This window comes from Spinacia oleracea, chromosome 3 (assembly GCF_020520425.1).
Source record: "Spinacia oleracea cultivar Varoflay chromosome 3, BTI_SOV_V1, whole genome shotgun sequence".
Lineage (NCBI taxonomy): Eukaryota > Viridiplantae > Streptophyta > Magnoliopsida > Caryophyllales > Amaranthaceae > Spinacia > Spinacia oleracea.
In genome coordinates, this window is record NC_079489.1 from 2,515,528 (window position 1) to 2,536,764 (window position 21,237).

At 32.5% G+C, this 21,237-nt stretch overlaps 1 protein-coding gene and 1 pseudogene across 1 annotated transcript; both read right to left on the reverse strand.

The window, feature by feature from the left end:
* Positions 1–10,258: 10,258 nt before the first annotated feature.
* LOC130470711 (probable pectinesterase/pectinesterase inhibitor 61) lies at positions 10,259–11,251 on the reverse strand (annotated as a pseudogene).
* A 2,681-nt stretch (positions 11,252–13,932) lies between these two features.
* Positions 13,933–16,678, reverse strand: LOC110784083 (caffeic acid 3-O-methyltransferase). Its single transcript, XM_021988484.2, has 4 exons — positions 16,153–16,678; positions 15,177–15,487; positions 14,544–14,608; positions 13,933–14,437 (listed from the first exon to the last, which is right to left on the reverse strand). Exons 1-4 carry the CDS (start codon positions 16,572–16,574, stop codon positions 14,126–14,128), a joined length of 1,110 nt encoding a protein of 369 aa, XP_021844176.1. The 5' UTR covers positions 16,575–16,678; the 3' UTR covers positions 13,933–14,125.
* Between the last annotated feature and the right edge of the window lie 4,559 nt (positions 16,679–21,237).

The following is a 21,237-nucleotide window of genomic DNA, read 5'->3' on the forward strand; positions in this document are numbered from 1 at the left end:
ACATAGTATTATATATTTTCTCTATTCTTTTTTAAATGACACAATTATTTATACACGTTTGTCAATGTACAATTTTAAAAGTTAATATCTTCCATTATAATAAAAAAGTTATAAAAAGTTGATATTTAAAAATATTTATTGAGACGAATCTAATAAGAACTCACGCGACTATGTTTTTTCTTAGGTATAAATCGCAAAAAGATGTCAAATGAGTTTGTGTGAATAGTGTCAAAAACTCAATTGTGTCATATAACTAAGAGCATAGGAAATATATTTTATTTGAAGAGAAGAGAAATGTGGTCTAAAATAAAACTTGATATTGCTCCAAACATTCCGTGTTAAGTACAAAGTTGAACCCTCTAAGGAAGAAGAAAAATTACAACACTTTTAGTTATGTTACTATTCATACACCAACATTGACCATATATTTTACTCCCTTCGTCCCATTTTATTTCTTTACGAAGGTTATCATGCACGCAATTTAATAAATAATTAATGTGGATAAAGATTCTATTTTTATTTAACTTAAACAATACAAATATATTTATTAGTACTGAGCAATATTTTCACTTTAATCAAAATATTGTCATTGGAAAAATGAGAAAGATTTAATGTTCAAATGGAAAAGTGCGAGAGATTTAATGGTTAAAATGACCCAATTAATTTGATTGGTTGATAATCATTTGACCCAATTTTTGATAGAATATTAGGGACTTTTATGCTACAATATAAAAGGAAAGATTCTAAGTATAAAGATTAAAATATGACACTGAAAACGGAAAGCGTAAAGAATAAATTGGAACGTAGAGAGTACGTTTGTATATTAGGTGGACCAAAAGTCAATTTTCTAATTTTCTTAAAAAATATTACAACAAATTAAATATACTATAAACTAGATCTATATTTTGTTCTCAAAAAAAATTAAGTTTTTATTTTGAGAATGAGGCGGAGTTATGATTAAATAATAGAGGTTATTTGGCATCACTTAATCCACAAATTTCTTTTGAATATGAATATGAAATATTATTTTAGTTAGTTAAATTGAGAAAGATAACATGTGAGTTCAATGCAATTACCAAGTTTGAGATATATTGTTACGTATGTCAATTTATGTACCTATAAAATAAATACTCCTTCCGAATCTAAATGCTTTTCTCATTTAGAATCTTGACATTATTCATAATGGAAGAGAATCTTATGAATTACGTTCAATATATATAAGAAAACACATAGTCATGTGGGGTTTTGTTTGATTCGTCTCAATGAGTACTTTAACAATATGAAAATCTTATAATTGTTAATAACACGTAACAAGAGATATTAACGAAGCAAAATGTGCATTGGCATGTGTGTCAAATGAAAATGGGAAAAACATGTAGGAACAGGGGGAGTATAATATATGTACAATATATGTATAATATATGTGCAATATGTGCATAAAATATAATATATGTTTGAACCTTCTACTTCAATATAAGTAGTTAGATGAGTCCACAGTCAAATTCTGATCCGCGTACCTGAAATAGTTATACAATTTGCACAGCCAGGAGAGTTAGTACATTATTTAAGTTTTTATCATTACTTAGTAATTAAGTTCTAAGTTCAAATGACCACTTTGTTAAACTAATCATTTTACAAGAACAAAATTGGATATATTTTTATCATTGTTGCGCACTATTTAATTTTTGAGGGTGACTTTCTTTGACATAGCTTAGAACTTCCAACAATTACACCGTACAATACCTTAAGTGGTCGATCATGCACAAAACTAATTAACATTATTATTATTACATTTTAAATGAAATTAATAAACTAGCTTATACTTACTTTCTGGCCTTGATGAATATAATGTAAGGTCGAGGAGTGTTTTTGGCAGCCATCCCGATGGCCTCCAAGACCGTCTTTACGGTGCCCGACCCGTCTTGGGCTACCGTAACATAGATATATGGAATCTAGCTAGTTAATTCGTAAACAAAGAAAACAATAATTTTGATTAATGAAAAGTAAATAAATAATATGACAAACCAAAATATGAACAACCATGAATGTAAAATTGAAAACGGAAAAAAAAAAAACCTTACATTTGAAACATATTCAATGTCATTAGAAGCTAGGGTACGTGTGAAGAGAAGACCGGCCAAGAGAACAACCGCGCATAGGTACCAGCAGTGGAAGCTCAAAGCCAAAGCAGAATACAAACGGGATAATGGAATAATTTTCATAGTGGATGTGGAATTGAAGTTGCTCATAACTGATCATATCAGAGGGTACCTTATATCTATATATATACACACATTAATTGTAACATTTCTATAAGTAATTAATTGATGAGTACGTTGATTGATCACATATTTACATGCAGTTTACAAAATTACACTACAACTCAAAAATAAACATCCCAAAAACTAGGTCATACTGCAAGTGGAAGGTGTATTTTAAGTGTGTTGTGTATTTGAAGGTGTAGATGTATGTTAAAATTGCCACCCATAGCCTAAAATTAAACTCCTGATTTTGATCACTATATATTATCGACTTAATAACTACGTAGTACTACGTATAGTCCGTAACAATTAAGTGACGAGGTCAGTGCATAAGTGTACGTGTTGTGTATTTTAAGGTGTAGTTGTATCGGTGCATGTTCAAATTTCCACCCTTAGCTTAAAATTAATTAAGCTCCTGATTTTTAACAAGTACTATAAGTGCATGTTTTGTATGAATCTAAGAAAGGAAATGGATTAGAAAAATTTAAGAAGGAGAAATGGTAGTGTTAACTATTAAGTGTTATCATTATTTGTTGTTTTTTATACTTAAAGAAAATGTACAATCCCTTGTATCAAATTAGGGATTGAGTAGGGTAACACTTTGGTACCACAATGTTATGAGAGATAACAAGTTGGTGGTAATAGTAATCCTTTGAAAATGGAGTGTGTTAGTGTTACCCATCTCTCATACCAAACAATAGGTAATGAAATTAGTTAATGGATTATATTCAAACACTTGAAAAATGTTATACCAGACATGCTCTAATATTGAATTAGCGAGTTAATTAATAATTAACAATTAAGCTACAAAGTCCTCTGGTCACACGATGAAAAGATGTTTTGACATTATTTCATGGTACGTACACACATATACCATGATTTAGAAACTGTTCTTCGATATTTACTTATTTAGTTATTTGAAAAAATAATTTGTAATTATATTTTAAATTTGTTCTTGTTTTTGTTTACGGCAAATTTTGATGGTATATGATGTGTAGCTTTGAAAAGTAAATAAATAATACGACGAATCATAATATGAACAACCATGCATTAACGTATGTGAAAATGAAAATAAGGGGAAAAAACCCTTACATTTAAAACATTTTCAATTTCACTAGTAGTTAGGGTAGTGAAAAAAAGACTCCCCAAAAGTATCATCGCACATAGGACATTTTCAATTGAAAGGTGATCATGTTGCAGGAGGCTTATCCTCAACTGCTTGATGTGTTAACGGAGAAAGAGAGAAACATTTTTCTTAAGAGAGAATGAGAAGAGATAAGACAGTAGATAGAAGAGAGAAGAGTAGGAAACTTTGTAAATTTTATTAAATGAGTAATACAATGAATGTTTACATTGTATTTATATATGTGATACTATGTAATTGATGAGATCATAAGTAGATTATTATGGAACAATTTATAATAGAAAGTGAGTAGGTTATGAAACACTCCAAAATCAAAAGTGAGTAAAATATTACTACATATAGGAGGAGGGTATATAAAAAAAATACAATGTGATTATTTCGGACAAACTATCACATGCAAACTATTTAAAATTTATAATATACCCGTTAATTTATCAAATTCTACTTATGAAAACATTTTTTACAAATGTTTAAAAAAGAAAAAAAGAGAATGCACAACACGTAAAATATCCAATAAAGATGAAGGTAGTCTATAGAAAATGAAAAGGGGTTGAAAAATAAAACAAACTGTAAAGAAAAAATGGAATAAAATAAAAAGTGTTAGGATTTGATCCTAGAACCATCAACAAAATTTATAAAGTCAATACCATTTAAACTAACTTACTAACATATACTACGTGCTAGTATGTAGTAACAAGATATAAAAATCAACACAAATTTAATTAAATAAATAAATTAATGTAGTACATAGCACGTTTATTTAATTAGTGATAAATGGCAGTGCACGATATTGTAGGATTTTCAGTATTTTAAGGGGTATTTGTATGTTAAAATTGCCACCCGTAGCCTAAAATTAAACTCCTGATTTCGATGATTATAATATTATCGACTTAATAATTACTCATACTACTTAAAAATTAAGTGGCAGAGCCTGATTAGTTTCGTTTTAGTTTTGTTCCTTTTTCTTTTCTTTCCTGTACTTTTCCTGGATGTCCAAAAAAAAAAACAATTAAGTGACGATGTCGGAGCATAAGTGTGTTGTGTATTTTAAGGTGTAGGTGTATCGGTGCATGTTCAAATTTCCACCCTTAGCTTAAAATTAAACTTCTGATTTTGGTATGAATCTAAGAAAGGAAATGGATTAGAAACATCTAAGAAGGAGAAATGGTATATCTAGTGTTAAGTGTTATCATTATTTGTTGTTTGGTATCTAAGGAAAACATACAATCCCTTGTATCAAATTAGGGACTGAGGAGGGTAACACTTTGTTACCACGAGGCTATTAGTGATAACAAATTGGTGGTAATGGAGTGTGTTACTACCCATCTCTCATACCAAACAATAGGTTAATGGAATTAGTAATTAATTGATTATATTCCAACACTTGAAAAGTGTTATACCAAACATGCTCTAAAACTGAATTAGCAAGTTAATAATTAACAACTAAGTAATGAGTAGGGATGTCAACAAGCCGAGCCGAGTATTTGGTTGTTCGAGGTAGGCTTGATAAGAAATTTCCGAGCTCAAGCTCGAACCGAGCTTAGTCGAGCTTTCATTTTTCTTGTTCGAGGTTGGCTCATTTAAGTTTTTCGTTGTTTGAGCTTAGCTGACGAGTAGCTTGTTTAAGTTTAAGCTCGAGCCGAGCTTAGTCGAGCTTTCATTTTTCCTGTTCGAGCTTGGCTCGTTTAAGTTTCTTCGTTGCTCGAGCTTAGCTCACGAGTAGCTTGTTTAAGTTCAAGCTCGAGCCGAGCCGAGATATTAACAAACGAGCCTCAATAAGCGAGCTTTTAGCAAACAAGCCTTAATAAATAAATAAAAAAAACAAGATCAAATTTAAACGATAATATTAATAAACGAAATATTATTTAAAAAAATTAGAAATACTAAAAACATAAACTTAAGGGCTTTGACCTTTAAGAATTTTAATACATGCTTCATTGAATAAATAAGAATAGTAAACAAATATGGTTTTGGTAGTATATATACTAGTATATAGTTGATTTCTTACCCTTAATTTTAGCATAATTATATGAATAATATCATTAATATTTCGTTGCAAGAAATTATCAAATAATGGGAATTAATAATCATGTAAATGTCCTTTAGTATTTGCTGTCAACATAATAATAGAATCACTATTTTTTGGAAACTAGTTTTGATATCGTAGAACCGGTGGAGCATAACTAAGAAAAGTTATTACTACGTACTATAGAGTGTTTGGTTTGGTATAAAACATTTTTCATAAAATATCACATTCTAAATTAGTTTTACTTTGTTTTGTTTCTTACAAGTTGTTACAACGTCGAAAAAGAAAATAAGAATAGATGGATGATAGATGTAAAGAGGAAAAATGATTTTCCCTTTCAAATAGAAAACGTTTTCAACCCTTAGAGTTAATGAAAAATTGTTTGACACCATTTTTCATTACAAACAACGGAAAATGATATTACATTAATTAAAGGGATTTTTTTTCCGTACACCAAACCAAAAACTCCCCCCAACTGGCGTAAAATTGTTATTGCACCGGGCCGAGACCCGGAATAAAGAAAGCACGTCGTGACACGAGCACAAAGTTATGGGTCAGGCCTAAGCCACATTTAATTAATTAGAAAAAGCACAACAAGGCAAGACATGCCGACAAAGCAAAACACATTAAATTGAGTAAATTTAGGCTTAAACATGAGTACAGCCCGGCCTGGCACGTGGACTCGGTCGTGCCTTGGCCACATTTTTGAAGTTTTCAACCCGACAAAACACGTTTCAAATGAGGTGAGATTGGGCCGGGCTCGTTCAAGGTAAGGGCCCGTAGGCTCGGCATGAGCACGACTTAGCCCGGGCCACATCCATCTTTACCTATTAGCTATATAGCCATATAGGCCGACTACTACTATTACTACTGCTGACTCTTGCCCCGGCCGGTACTTCTTGCATGACATCTACTACGTGTCTACGTATACTATACTTACTTTGTTCCATAAATATCGCATCATGGTTGACTTTTACTCATCTAATATATTATTTTAACTCTTAATATCTTAAATTGTGTGTAGGTAAAAGTTGTAAAAAATTAATATTTGAAAAATATATATTAAATAATATCAAACTTGTAATTAATATTAAATAATAACATTTTCTCATTTTATTTCAAAAGATATAAAATTCCAGGGCCGCGTTTATATGAAAGTTTACATGACACGTGGCACTCAGCTTATGGTTCACATCATGTAATCTTCATATACATAAAAATTTCAAACATGTTTTGCATAGGGTTTGAACCCTTGACCTTGAGTTTAACCATCAAAACTTTCACCACTAAACTATTAGATGTTTGATGGCATCGCCCGGGCCCAAAAACTAGTTAAACTTTATTTCATGAATGAATATACGATAGAAAGAACAATACCAGACACTTGAGAAATAGCAAAGTTTTGACTTGTTAATGGAGAAGGAATATGAAAATCGCTAAACCCATCTTCACAAGTATACGAAGCATCAACCCCGAAACCTGCTTTACGTTGAACATCACCGAAACGTTTCGCATTGTAATCTTCCTCTATATCCCTTAAATCATACTTCCTCCGTCTTTTAATACTCGCAACGTTTGGACTTTTGCCACTATTCATATAATCTACTTTGACTATTCGTAGTGTTTTTTATATAAGATAAAACATAGTCATGTGGATCTTGTTAAATTCGTCTCAATGTGTATTTTCAAAATATCAACTTTTTATAATTTTTGCATAAAGAGAATTTAAGATATAAATGATCAAAGTTGTACGTGCATCGGCATGCGTGAAACTAACAAACGTTGCGAGTATTAAAAGACGGAGGAAGTACATGTTATTTGAATAAACAGTTGTGCAAACACTTAGTGATGCTAATTCTCCTTTTCCCGTCTTTGGATTATTTGAAAGACTCGTAATTAGAGACAATGTATTGTTAATGTTTTGTTTTACGAGGTGGATCGTCATTAGCCCTAATGTTGTACGATTAGCGGTAGCGCTTCCGGGGATGGAGTTAAGGGTGTCAACACAAAACTTGTAATTCATGGTTACGTCTTCGGCTACTTCTTTGCATATATTTATAATCTCATTGTTGCTGGTTGTGGACACCGCGACAACTAAGGTGGTAGACAATGATAAGAGAAAGAACGCGTTGAGGAATTGAAAAGAAGTCATATTTGATCGGGTGTAAAAGGTTTTTAATTTTTGAGGGTGGAGATTGGATTTTATAAAGGCTGTTTTATGGAATTATTTAATAAAAATATATAAATTAGGAAGAAAATATTAATTTTGCATATATGTTTTCTATCAATTAATTATGTTTTCTATAATAATTGATTTAATTTTCTATGTAAGGAAAAAATATTGTACGTATCAGTATATCACCCATTGTTTACTTAAGAAAAAAGGAAAAAATCTTTATAAGTTGCATCAAATCATCAAGTAATGGTAATTAATCATGTAGATACCCGTTTGTATATATTAATGCTTTCAATAATAAAATAAGATCACTAGGATTCTCTCTCTTTTTTTCATTTTTTTTTAAATATCTATACTAATATATTAAAAAGCGTTGAGAAAAATGTCTATGTGGTACGTAGTACTCTTCCTTTTGCGCCACATCATCCACTCACCAAATGATATGTCATATCATGGACAACCAAAAATCAATACATACAATGAGGTTTGAACTCTAGACCTCAAGTGTGGAGGATAACTTTCATTACCATCTTAACCAACAACCATTTGTGGTTTATCTTTTCACATTAATTTAAAAGTGAATGTTAACATGAAGTTTACAACAACTAAACTCTTATGTGACTTTTTATTTTCTATTGACTATTTTGAAAAAAAAATAATAATTAAAGAATTAGGACAACCATGAATAACCATGATGTCATAAGTCTCATAATTAAGCATCAACTACAGAAATGTCTTGCATTGCTGCATGTATCTAATTTGGTGTTTGTTAATTTTGAATCACTTATTTCCACTAGAAAACAAATTATACAAATTGTAAGATGATGCAATTGAAAAATTATTTCTCATGATGAATGACTTAGTGTGTTTGTGTAGTTGACGAACTTGATGAATGCTTTCACTTAATGCTTTACATGTATCTTATCAAATATTTTATTCAAGAAAAATCTAAAATTTTAACTATTCAATGTAACAATCGGGGCATCGCCCGAGCCACACACTAGTTTTTTACATAAATCACGTAGATACGGAGGATCATAAATTAGAAAAGTTATTACTATTAGTATTCATAAATTAGAAAAGTAATAGATACGCCGGTCGTGTCGATTTAACGAATTTCTATTGGGCTTTGAGGTTGGTGGGTCGTCCAGTCTCCCTAACCCTAACTCAACCAGTCTTCTTAAATGGGTCAGTAACTCTCTACCCATTTTAATCTGTTTACACGTATCAGATTCGGGTTAATCCGTTTATAACCTTATCACAAACTACTCTCGTTTCTTTTTATTCTTTACGTATTACATTTAGTGTAATAGTGTGTCCCATTTTTATTTTTACGCGCGTTTGGAATACATGCTTTTATATTATAACTTAAATGTCCCTAATATTCTGTTAAAAATTGTGTCAAATGATTATTTTAATTAACTATATTCATTTAGACATGTGAAATCATTGTAAATAAACGTAACTTATATTATTTAAATAGATAAGTAAGTAAATCACATTCCATATTAATTAATTGTTAAATAGCGTGTATAATAACAAATGTAAAGAATAAAAAAGGGACGGAGGAAGTATATTTGATTTTCTCAATTCAATTCAATAAGTTAAACCCAAATAGAATTAATGTCAAAGTGAAGCTAGGATATGCTCAAATCATTATTCAATCTCTCAAGAATGAAATTCAGAGGAGTAGTCAAACACTACTCTTAATTATTATTATTATTATTATTATTATTATTATTATTATTATTACTACTATAAAATTATTATTATTATTATTATTATTATTATTATTATTATAAAAACATTTATACAAAGTTGGATGGGAGTCTAGCAACTAACTGATCCCTGACACCCTTATTCAAGGCAAAACACAACAGTTGAAAAAGAAAAGAACGAATGTTAGCAATGACAGCGTTACTCTAAGCAGCCCTATGACCCTAGCCCGTGTTAAAAATATTATTTTTATAATTATAGAAATATCAATATTATTTTATTTTTGATGAGAAAGATGTTGTTAAAACATAATACTTTTGATGTTTATTTCATTTCCTTTTGTTAAGTGAACAGTTTCTAATTTCCGATGTGATTGTTTTTTTTGGTTCTACTACGAGGAGTTCCCACCGCCTTCGGCGAGGTAATCTCCCGTGGGAGTTTGCATGGGTACCTCGATGGGCAACATCCCTCCCAGTTGAGATTTTTTCCATTCCCAAGGCTCGAACCCGAGACTTTGGTTAAGGAGCAAGAGGCCTTTAACCACTCATGCCAACCTCAATTGGTTATTTCCGATGTGATTGTAACATGTGTTCCTTGCATTTCTAGTTAAGGTTACCAACATTTTCGTTGAGAACAGTTTCTAAGCTTTAAGACTACAAAATGCAAAAAGTACTTCATTTTCTCATAAATAAAAAGAAAAGATAAAAATACAAGAACCCACATATTTGGTCCCGCTTTCTAGGCTTATAGCCCATAACAAAACCTAACAAGGCCCAATATCATAATTGGGCTTGTATCCACTATCCAGCACAAAGTCCAAGACACATCTTCAAGAAATATTTTGATTAACAATTAGACAAACATTTATTTACAATAATACATAGTAATTAGTAAGTAATTAAAAGAGGAAAGGGGATGAATTAAACACAATTAAATTAGCCTAATAAACCTTCTTGGTAAGGCACCCCAGTGCCATTTATCCAAGTGTGGCCTTGGATAAATTGGGCCACTGTGTATTTCCCAGCCTCTGCCCTAGACATACTAGGATGAACACCGGGCCATCGGACCCGTTGAGAAATGTTGGCTCCCGGGCCAACATTTTAAAATTCGCCGTAGAACAAATATTGGAGTGGACTCGTTGAGTTCCACTCCAACCAACCCGCGGGATCAATGTGGTCTCCACGGTAAGACTCTATGTAAACAACTGTGGCGTAAATCTTCCAAGGGCGACCCAAGTACGTAGGAATATCCGACTTCACTTTCTCTAGCTCACGGGTTGCCCGTATTTGGCAAGAGATGATGGATATACATGTAGCCTCATGTTTGTCCATTTCACGTCCTTGGGCCGTGACTGCATTTTGTTGATGGTCCATGGGCTTTCGGGCCCACAAAGTGCAGTTTTGAAACACGCTTGTTGTGTTGCCGAAAATGTAGTCCATTGTGCCGTAAATTAATATCGCAGTCTCTGTAGAACTGCCGGCTTTTTGAATACATAAAGGGTGTCCTGATACCCCAGTATCTCACACCTATAAATGACAGCTTGGTCCGCGCAACAAGCAGTGCTACTGCTTGTTAGTTTGCTGGACCAGCGTCATTCACAAATGTGATATCCTGGAGTAATAACCCGGTACCCCAGGCAGCTGGCGTAACAATACACAATTAGTTACTCATTAGTAATAATACAAACAAGTTAATTAGCTAGTTTGAGTAAATGATAAAGATTACAACCAAAAATAGGTTGTTGGTTACGGGTCATGGGGGATGCGTCTTTGCAATTAAACATCATGCACGCGGTATTGAACTATAAGAATGATACATTGGATTAGCAAGCATTGTTTAATACTAGTATTTTATTTTATGGGTTTGTTTAAGTGTTACGTTATATGTAAACGACTATTCCAACTTACTGATTTTGCTATATCCGTCATCTGTGTGAGTGTCACTAAAAGTCTAAAAATGCATCGTGTAATTGTTAATAGCTAGTGTAATTGTTAAGATAATATCACTTTAGTATTACTTGCCATTGAATTCTTCCGTGAAAGAGATAAGGAATAAGTTGCTAACTTTTTTTTTTTTTTTTTTTTTTTTTTTTTTTTGAGTATATGTATAGTATACGTGCAATATATGAACAATATATATACATGTAAAATGTAAGTTGGGGAATTAAAAAATTGTTTTAGTTTTAGTTTTAGTTTTAGTTGGGAACTATTGAACTGTTATATAAGTTTGTAGTATTATATAAAGACAAATGAACAAAAATTGTTTCTTTTGATTGTACGTACAATTTATTTAATGGTCAAGCACATAATCAATTATATACTTTAACATTATTACTCGATATGAATTACATTTTGAAATCCAAATTAATTAAAATCACGTATTTTCCAGCCTTAACGAAGATAATATAAGGAGACAGACTGTTTTTGGGGCCATCTGGATGGCTTTGTAAATTGTTTTTGCGGTGCCCGACCCGTCTTGGGCAATGATAATGTTTACGTACTTTACCTGTTGAATAAAAAATAAAACAAGAATTTTCATTTTTAAAAACACGAAAATATGGATATACGTACGTACTATGTATATAATAAAATATAAGGAGTAGGCTTACGTACATTTGAAGAAACACTGCTTAGTGCATTAGCCACAGTTAATAGAACACTTAAGAGTAGGAGTAGGAATTGAACGCAGTTTTCTTCAACATTTTTTTGGTGCAATTGGAAGAAGACCAACAATGGTGTTGGACAAAGGCAACAAGAATTTTCAAGGGATAGTGGAAGAGATCAAAGAATCAACTGTTGGGCTTGATTTTTTTAGAATTATTAAAGTTGATAGACTATGTGTAATAAGAGCCTTTATATATATAATTTGGTAGTGAAAGCTAGAAGGGGCACTTAATTTGCTTTCTTTCTTATTTTGTGTTGTCAAAAAAAATAAAAATTGCAACGTGCATATAATTAGTAATTTGATAAGTTGATCGCTTATTTGAGGAAGGTACATTTAAGGTGGTTTGTGTATTTTAAGATAAGTATAATGATATACACCTAGCTATATCATTAAGTCACTAATCATAAAATCAAGAATTACTTAATACAAATACAACGAGTTACATACTTTTCATATTATTTGAGAGATTTATCACTTAACATGATATCAAGGGTTGTTAGATCAGAGTTACGTGTTATATGTAAATGATAACAAAAGCCTATCAAAGTATAAACTAGTAATAGCTTAGATTAGTTTGTTCCAAAATACTGTTATTTAGGCATTTGCCATCACTTTTAGTGTGTGTTTTAGTATTTAATTAGTTTAACTTTACTTAAAGTTGTGTCAAAGTAAATTGCACTTAGCACAAGGCCTCCCAAGTCCCAATTGTTTGACACGGCCCTGACCATTAATGTCACGTAGGTAATACAAACATATTAGGAGTAGAAAAATGATAAAAGGTCCTCTATTAGTTTGCGACAAAATAATTTGTGTCGCAAATTTATTTTAAATATACAAAATTATATTATTAGATTGTAATTGTAATTTTTTAATTTATAATTTACAAAATAAAAAAAATATATATACATTTACTATAACCATTATAAAAATAATTACTTTTTTTTTCTATAAATTACCTTATTTTAATATTTTGATAGTAAAAATATGGCGTTGAGCCGTTGATAGTAAAAATAATTTGATGAGTCGCGGTCTACGTGGCACCCTAGTGGTACCATTAAAAGAGTGACATATAGGATGGCGAAATATTTTATTTGTCGCAACTTGCGACCTTGATCATCACCCTTAAGAGTAAATGATGTTGTGATTAAGGTGAATGAAATCCTTAATGAAGGATTAATATTTTTGGGTTTGCAATTATAGTGCAAAGAAGGATTTAAAATGGGCAAATAAGCTTGAAGCTTAAATAGTTTTAACTTTGAAGTGTTGAAGAGAGAACAAGATGTTTGGGTTCAATAGGAGAAAGCAAAGCTTGGGCCTTATAAGGCCAAATTAGCCACGAGCTCAACAAGTAAGAAAAGGAAAAGAATTGGGCTGAAATATTCAAGCCCATTCGTGGCCATCAGAAGCAAGGACAAGGAAATGAAACATTTTAGCTCCATTAATATTTAATCGTGAAGCGTAGCAGTCAATAAAATGAAAATATAAAATATAGTGTTGAAAAAAGACCGGCAAGGCATATCGATGTGAAAATGGCTAGCATGGCACATCAATACCAAAATATAACACCAAATTGGCATAAATAGCTGCGCGCCCGCACATCCCTGCAGCTCAATTTCCAAAATGTTCTACCTCGTTTGGTGCGCCCGCACGACTTAGGCGTGCACCCGCATGTCCTTGCACGGGTTTTCTTTGTTTGGGCTACTTGACCTTTTTTGCTCTATATCTCTAACTTATTCCTTTGTACTATATAATCCCAATTAAACCTATTTTCTAAATGGTAGTGAGATAAACATAAAACACCACTCATAGATTGAAGTGATTAATACAAGAAATAATTCCCCTCCCCAAAAGTGGATGTAGCTCATGTTGGACGAGAACCACTATAAATCCAGGTGTTCTTATTTTGGTATTCATGTTCTTCATTTTGACCCAAAAAAACCACAAATCAAAATTTTTCAATCTTTATTGAACTAATGTATTAATTCACAACAACAGATATTAAAAGAAGATAATGAAAGCTTAAAAAAACAACTTTTTCAATTGAAAATTTCATAACACCCTTTTATTTGGCACCGGGAGTGGGGCCTCTAAAATGTCAGAGACGGCCCTAAGCTAAAACAAGCTTAAAACACGACCGATTAATTTCCGCTCTTCTTCTTCTTAAGGTATTCCATGACCCAAGTATCACAAGCAAAGCAAACCAATCGAAAATCTTCAAATCCAGCCTCTTTCCCTAAAGCCTCATACTCTTGTTTAGTTCTTGCTTTACCTCCTGGATATGTCATCATGATTATATCCCAAATGAAGGCCGTATGAGCTTGGTAACTTGTTTTCGGCGAATCGGGTACAAGGTATTCGCAAATTACTACTTTTCCGTCTTCCGGTAACGCTTCGTGGAAGTTCTTCAACAGTTTCACACATTGTTCATCGGTTCCTGATTGAAACGTCCACTAACAACAAAAACGAAAAGTATAAAGATCATTTTGAAAAGTGTAAAGTTTTTTTTTTTTGGCATGATAAGGAAAAAAGAACATGTTGTACGTAAGTAAAATGCACCTTCATGAATATAGCATCCGCCTTAGGAACACTGGCGTACATATCCCCTCCAACATGTTCAACACCTTCAAATACATAGAAATCTTCGAATTAATATAATTTTTTTTTGCAATGTATTACCTTCGTATCTAAATATTTGCATTATTTTGACTTTTGGCAATGTTACTGGACTTGTTTCAATGTATATATATTGTACATATATTAATTTTTTATATAATTTTAAACAATTATAAATATTGATGGTTAGGCGTCATGAAAGTGAAAATGATGCAACTATTTGAAATATAGGAAGTATATCGCATAACATTTTATTGTACAAAGACTAATTAAGGGTGCATTCTCTTGACCAGATAAAACCTAAACTTATGTGACTTATCTGAATTTATTGGAACTCATTAAATTTGATTGATCTGATATGACCAGATTGAAACAAATTGGACCTAATCAGATCGACCTTGTTACACAGAGTAAGCTTATAGGACATGATGACCTGATTGTAACTTACCTCAACTAATACGAAATTATTAGACTGAAACTTATTTCGTATTTTTTTTAAGGTGAAGAAAACACATCCTATTTGTTAGGAATTACTAAGCATGTTTTAATTGATGACAATAAAAATAGTATTCATACCAGGATAAGATGGTGCATCCTTGATGATATGGGGTTGATCAAAGTTGATGGCCTTAATTGAAGGATATTTAGAGACAATCATCTTAAGGGTAACACCAGAACCACCACCAACATCAACAAGTGTAGAAATACCTTCAAATCCTTTGTATGTTTCTAGAATCTTCTTCAAGACTATGGTTGAGTGATGGTCCATTCCATCATAGAAAACCCTATAGAATCTCGAATCTGTTCCTAGGTAATCATATATGCCCGTACCATATGTCTTTTTGAATGGAACTGAACCTTCTAGTACTGCATCTTTCAAATGTTTCCTGCAACAATCATATCAATTCAAATATTGATCTAATTTAACGAATTGGATCTGATTTAGACCTGGTTATGGGACATGGTAGTCTGTTGCCGATCGAAAAGGTTAGAGTCAATGTGAATGGACTTTTATTGAACATGGTTATTAGTTGACATGACATTTTTTGGTCATGGTCGATACAAGATCATATTGGACACGATAGTATATTGCCTAAGGTTTAGGGGTAGTGTCAAATGACTTTTATTGGACATGGTTATTAGTTGACCGGATATTAATTTATTGGACATGATCGATACAAGGTTAGAATGTTTGCCCAATAATTACTACTCGGTAAAAGGAAAATAGATAACATAAAAACAAACATATGGATTAATATTTATATGGATTGTGTATTGACTTTGTTTTCCATCCTTTATTTTCTTGCTTTTTTATTGACTCGTCCGTTATTTGTCCAACATCAATCTAAATGGCTTTGACTCACTAAAAAGTGACCCCTAATAACCCGATCCGCCAATGACCTGCATTGACCTTAACCCGACCCAACCCGACCCGTATGATGATCAAGTTTTCATGGCTTTGTCATGCTTTAAAATGAAAACAGAAAAGAGAAATTCAAAAGCTCTTTGAATACAAGGCAAACTATTAGGTTGAGTTTAGTGTTAAACTTACCAAGTATCCATAATAATCTTATCATGCATAAGATTAGCATAAGCAGCATAAGAAACCTCATCATCATTCTTAGCCAAAAATTGACAAACTGGGCCAAGCCCATACAACCTCTTGGGCTGGCCATCAGGCCCAACTTGTTGAGTACAAGTGAGGATAGTAAAGCTAGCCAAGAGGCGTAGCATACGGTCCAACACCACCGCGGCGTGTGGGTTTGTGGCGGGTAATTTAGCCACGATCTCCTCCGCGGACAGTTGGGCCGTAGGCCCGGAGTTATAAATAATGTCTATGACGTTCAACTCTAGCATGGTTTTGAAAACCATAGAGGGAACTGACCATGTAGCCAAACACATAGCCATACAAGAGGCCTCTTCCTCTGTGGTTGGGTGGATTTGTGTTTCATTGCTACCAATTATTGAACTCATTTTGTTAATTAGCACAAACAAAAATGTGGAAAAAGAGGCTACAATTTTGGTATAAACTTTGGAGTAAGATTTGGTTTGGAATGCCTTGGATGAGGGAATATGTTACAAGGTGATGGGTATTTATATAGAAAGTGTAGTACTCCATACACACTATACACACGTAAATAGGTACTTGTTTGGTATTACAGTCAGTTTATATTTATTTATTTTGAACAAAAAAATAGTCATGTCTATAGCAATATGTTGATTTTAAAAATTGGCAAAAAAAAAAAAAAAACTAGAAAATACTTTTTTTGTGATTTTATATTTTGATGTTTAGTTTTATAAAAATAGAAAACTGAAAATAAAAAACGAATCGAGCAATCATGTAAATGATGAGGTCATCAACCATTATACTATGGCAACTAACACCAATCGTCAGTAATAATTTACAATGCTAGTCCTGATTCACGTGATTCCTAATGTTTGATTGATCAATCTCCGTACCATGCACTATTTTCATTTTGAAAATTTTAAGCAAAATGGTATGAGATTTATAATGGTATGAGATTTATAAAAGTATCGATGTTTCAAATTTTAAGGGAGCGAAACTAAAATACTAAAGATCTGCACATGCGCGCGTAATAATTCGCACTATTTTCATTTTGAAATATGTTGGAATTTTTCATATTGTAAGAGAGATTGTTCGTATTATAGAGAGAAATGTATTTAATGTTTGTTTGTTTCAGATAAATTTAGATAAACTCATATAAATTCGGACAAAATAAATTCATATAAATTAATCAAAAATAATTTTTTCAATCTATACGTACCATGCCATGCAGTGATTATGGCATCATCGACAAACTCTGATAACTAATAAAATCGTCAACAATCGATATGAATGCTAGGCCGTATTTCAGTAGAAAAAGATAATTTATAAAATTCGAAGTACTAAATTTTAGGAACAGAATTTTTTAGTAATGTGACCAATAATTACGAGGGGGAGTTTGGGATTTCGAAGGATATGAATAGAAAATACTCATGATTTATATGGCATCCTTAACTAAAACATTGGCGTGTCCTTCCTCAATAGAAGTTAGGGTGAGCAAAATTTCCGGATATATACCTCGAATCGGAATCAGAACCGGATAGAAATCGGCAGTTTCAAAACCGGAATTGTATTGGCCGGGTGGTCGTTCCGGATCCATGTATAGTTGGGTACTCGATACCCGATCAAATTAAAGTTACACTCTTATTGTCAAACTAGCTTAGATCCCGTGTACGTACGGATTTTGATCAATTTTTCCACAACATATTTAAATGAATATCTCCCAAACTACTGAATAGTTATAACATTTTTAACATACTCGTTTAAATTTATTCATCTAATATGCATATTTAAAATGCTGATATGGTAATTTGACTAAAATATTGGGTGATATATTTTCCATCATTAATATAGCGATTTGACTAAAATATTACCAATTTAGAATAATTATTATTACGTCGTATCTATTATTGCCATAATTTATAAACTAAATTTTGTTTCCATACATAAATAATTTATAAAAAAAAGTTAGAGAATAAAAATAAAATAAAACAAATACACTTTTTTGGGAAAGTGTTTTTCGGCGGAAAAATATCGCACCAGGAATTGACACGTGCCATTCCTGGTGTCTCTTTTAATATATAGTAATAATAGATACGTGTCAATTCCTGGTGTCTCTTTTAATATATAGTAATAGATAGTACAAAGAAAGATAACGAATAAAATATTACGGAGTAGTTAAAGTTTCTTATAACCAAATAATACAAATACGTTATACTACGAAGTTGTCAAAAAAGAAAGTGTCGAGCCATGCCGAACCACAAATGTCTAAACGGCGGCCCAGACACAACCCAAACTCGTAAGCATAATTTCACACAATTTAGCGTATTTTGTTGTTTCGGGTTGTGTCGTGATTTTCCAAATAAATTGAGGCCCGAGTTCAGCCCACAACTTCGTGCCCCTAGGGTGCCATACTTTTCTCGTACACACGTTGTACATTTTTGTGATAGATCGTGTCATGTCTCAGCTCATCCTGACCCAGTGCCATCTTTAATTATTGGTGCCATGCAATTACGGCCAACTACTTCATCTACGTGTTCACTGAATGATCCTTGTATTTATAAATTGATTGGTGTTGTTATTAGTGACCTATTTAATGAGTATTTATTTCAAGCCTCAAAGCTCTATCGAACCGTGACATCGAAGTTAAAGTCCTCAATCAGTCCTCCACTCAACCCTAATCAAATATACACGTAAAAAGTTTACACAAGTGAAGCATTCATGTATAAGGATTAAGATTTCAATTATTTTAGCAAAAAATTTACCTCGATTTATTATAACACAACGGTTTGTACTAAAACTATTCCAATCATTCTACGTTTGTGGTTATGTAAATAAATGATGTCAATATAACTCTTGGGCCGCCTCCTCGGTTGTTAGGCTAATTTATGTTGCAAAACTTCATAAAGTATATCACTACAAAATGATCATTTTATAGAGACGAGAAATTTTGTCTCTATATAGTCTAAATCCGTCTCAAATTGGTGCTTAAAGACGGATTTTGAGACAGAAATAGGGCGTCTCTATAGAGGGCGTCTCAAAAAAAAACGGTTTTTTCATGAAATGCCCCTGAGGTTTCACAAAATGCACCAAATACACCCGCGCGTTTCAAAATACATAATATACCCCTATTTCTTAAAAAAATGCACCAAATGCCCTTGAATATCTTTAATGACTAACGGCCGTTAACTCCGTTAGTATTAACCTCTAATTGCCTCTAATTAACTCTAGCTAACAAATACAATTGAATTTGAAGCCCAAAATTGAAGAACAATAAATCTGAAAATTCAAGAACAAAACCCAAAAAATTGAAGAAGAGAATATGAAAATTTGAGAGTTTAATACCTAAAATCGAAAATCTAAACTACAAATTGGAATTCTAGTGGCTCTAATCTCTCTCTAATTTACCCAAATTCTGCCATTTTTCGCCCTTTGTTGTTGTTGTTGCTGCTATTATATACTCACGAAGAACCCAGCTGCAAAATCTAAAATAGGAAAACCAACAAAAATCAAAATCTGAAAAACATAAAACAATTCCTGCTGCGCTATTCTCTATCTCCTCTAATCGCAGCTGCTCCCTCGAACCAAAAAGAAGAACATAAATGCTGAAGAACAAATTCTAAAACGAAGTTCTAATTTGTATTGGGCGAGGTAGAATAACAGCTAGGAAAGAGAATAGCGCAGGGTAGTTAGAATTAGATTAGAGAATCATAAACAATTCGTAGATTAGAATGAATTTCGTCTTCAAATTTTAATTTCTTTTTCGATTTTGTTTTCTTATTTTCGTTCTTGGGGTTGAGTTCTTCTGCAGAAAGAGATATATAGCAGCAGTAGCAGAAATAGGAGAGTAGAATAGCAGCGATTGGAATCGAGGGCAGCCAAATCAATGTCTGTCAACTTGACTTTCCATTCACGAGAGCAGCAAGCACAAATACAACCACCACCACCAATGGAGGTCCAATCACCCATCAACACCACCTCCGCTTTCAACACTGTCTCTCCTCTTCCGCCGCCCTCAAAGCCAGAAACCACCCCTCCGCCCTTAAAGCCTGAAACCACCCCTCAGCCGCCAGATCCTAAGAAATCCGCTCCTAAACCTCCCGATTTCGTCACCGTCCCAAGCTACTCAAGTAACCAACATATATCATGAAGTACATATCTACATGAGTTAGCAATTGATGTTTGATGAAGATGGTTTGAAGAAGGAAATATTGTGGTTGGGTTCACCATTTTGATACCCAGAAAAAGGCGTGAGATTGAGAGGATAGAGGAGAGTGAGAGGAGAGAGGGGAGTTAGAGTTAATTAAGGTTCATTAGGTGTTAATTAGGATTAATTAGACTAATCGGTGTTTAATTATGGTTAAATTAGGATTAGTTAGATTAATTAAGAGTTAATGTTAACGGAGTTAGACTTCCGTTAATTCTAAGGGCATTTGGTGCAAATAAGTTTAAATAGGGGTATATTATGTATTTTGAAACGCGCGGGTGTATTTGATGCATTTCGTGAAACCTCAGGGGCATTTCATGAAAAAACCGAAAAAAAAATTGAGACGAAATTTTTGCAAATTCATTACAAATTTGAGACGGAATTTTTGAAATTTCATATACAATTCCATCTCAATTTTAATTTAGAGACGAAATTTTAGTAATCCGTCTCAAGTTTGAGATGTTTATTGTATCCGTCTCAAAATCATATCCATTTCTAATTGATGCATAATTTTGTTGTATATTCAACCGTTTAAATTAAATGGTACATGAATCATCGTATAATTTGGCTAGTATGTTAAGCAGATGGTTGATCATTAATCATATCATTATACAAAGTTTTGTGGTGGTTGGTGTGACTCTATAAATATTTGGTTCACGAATTCTAAGTATCGAATTATCATCAATTCTTACTTAATCGATTATTCCTTATTAATTACTCAGTATATATGTAAAGGAAGCATCAATACCAAAGACTCGACTACAAATGACACATTATTTTAGTGGGGAGAAACATTAATAATTCAGTTCATTATTCATTGTTGGAACATATGCAAAGAATTGTAACAATTCCACCAATATCATAAT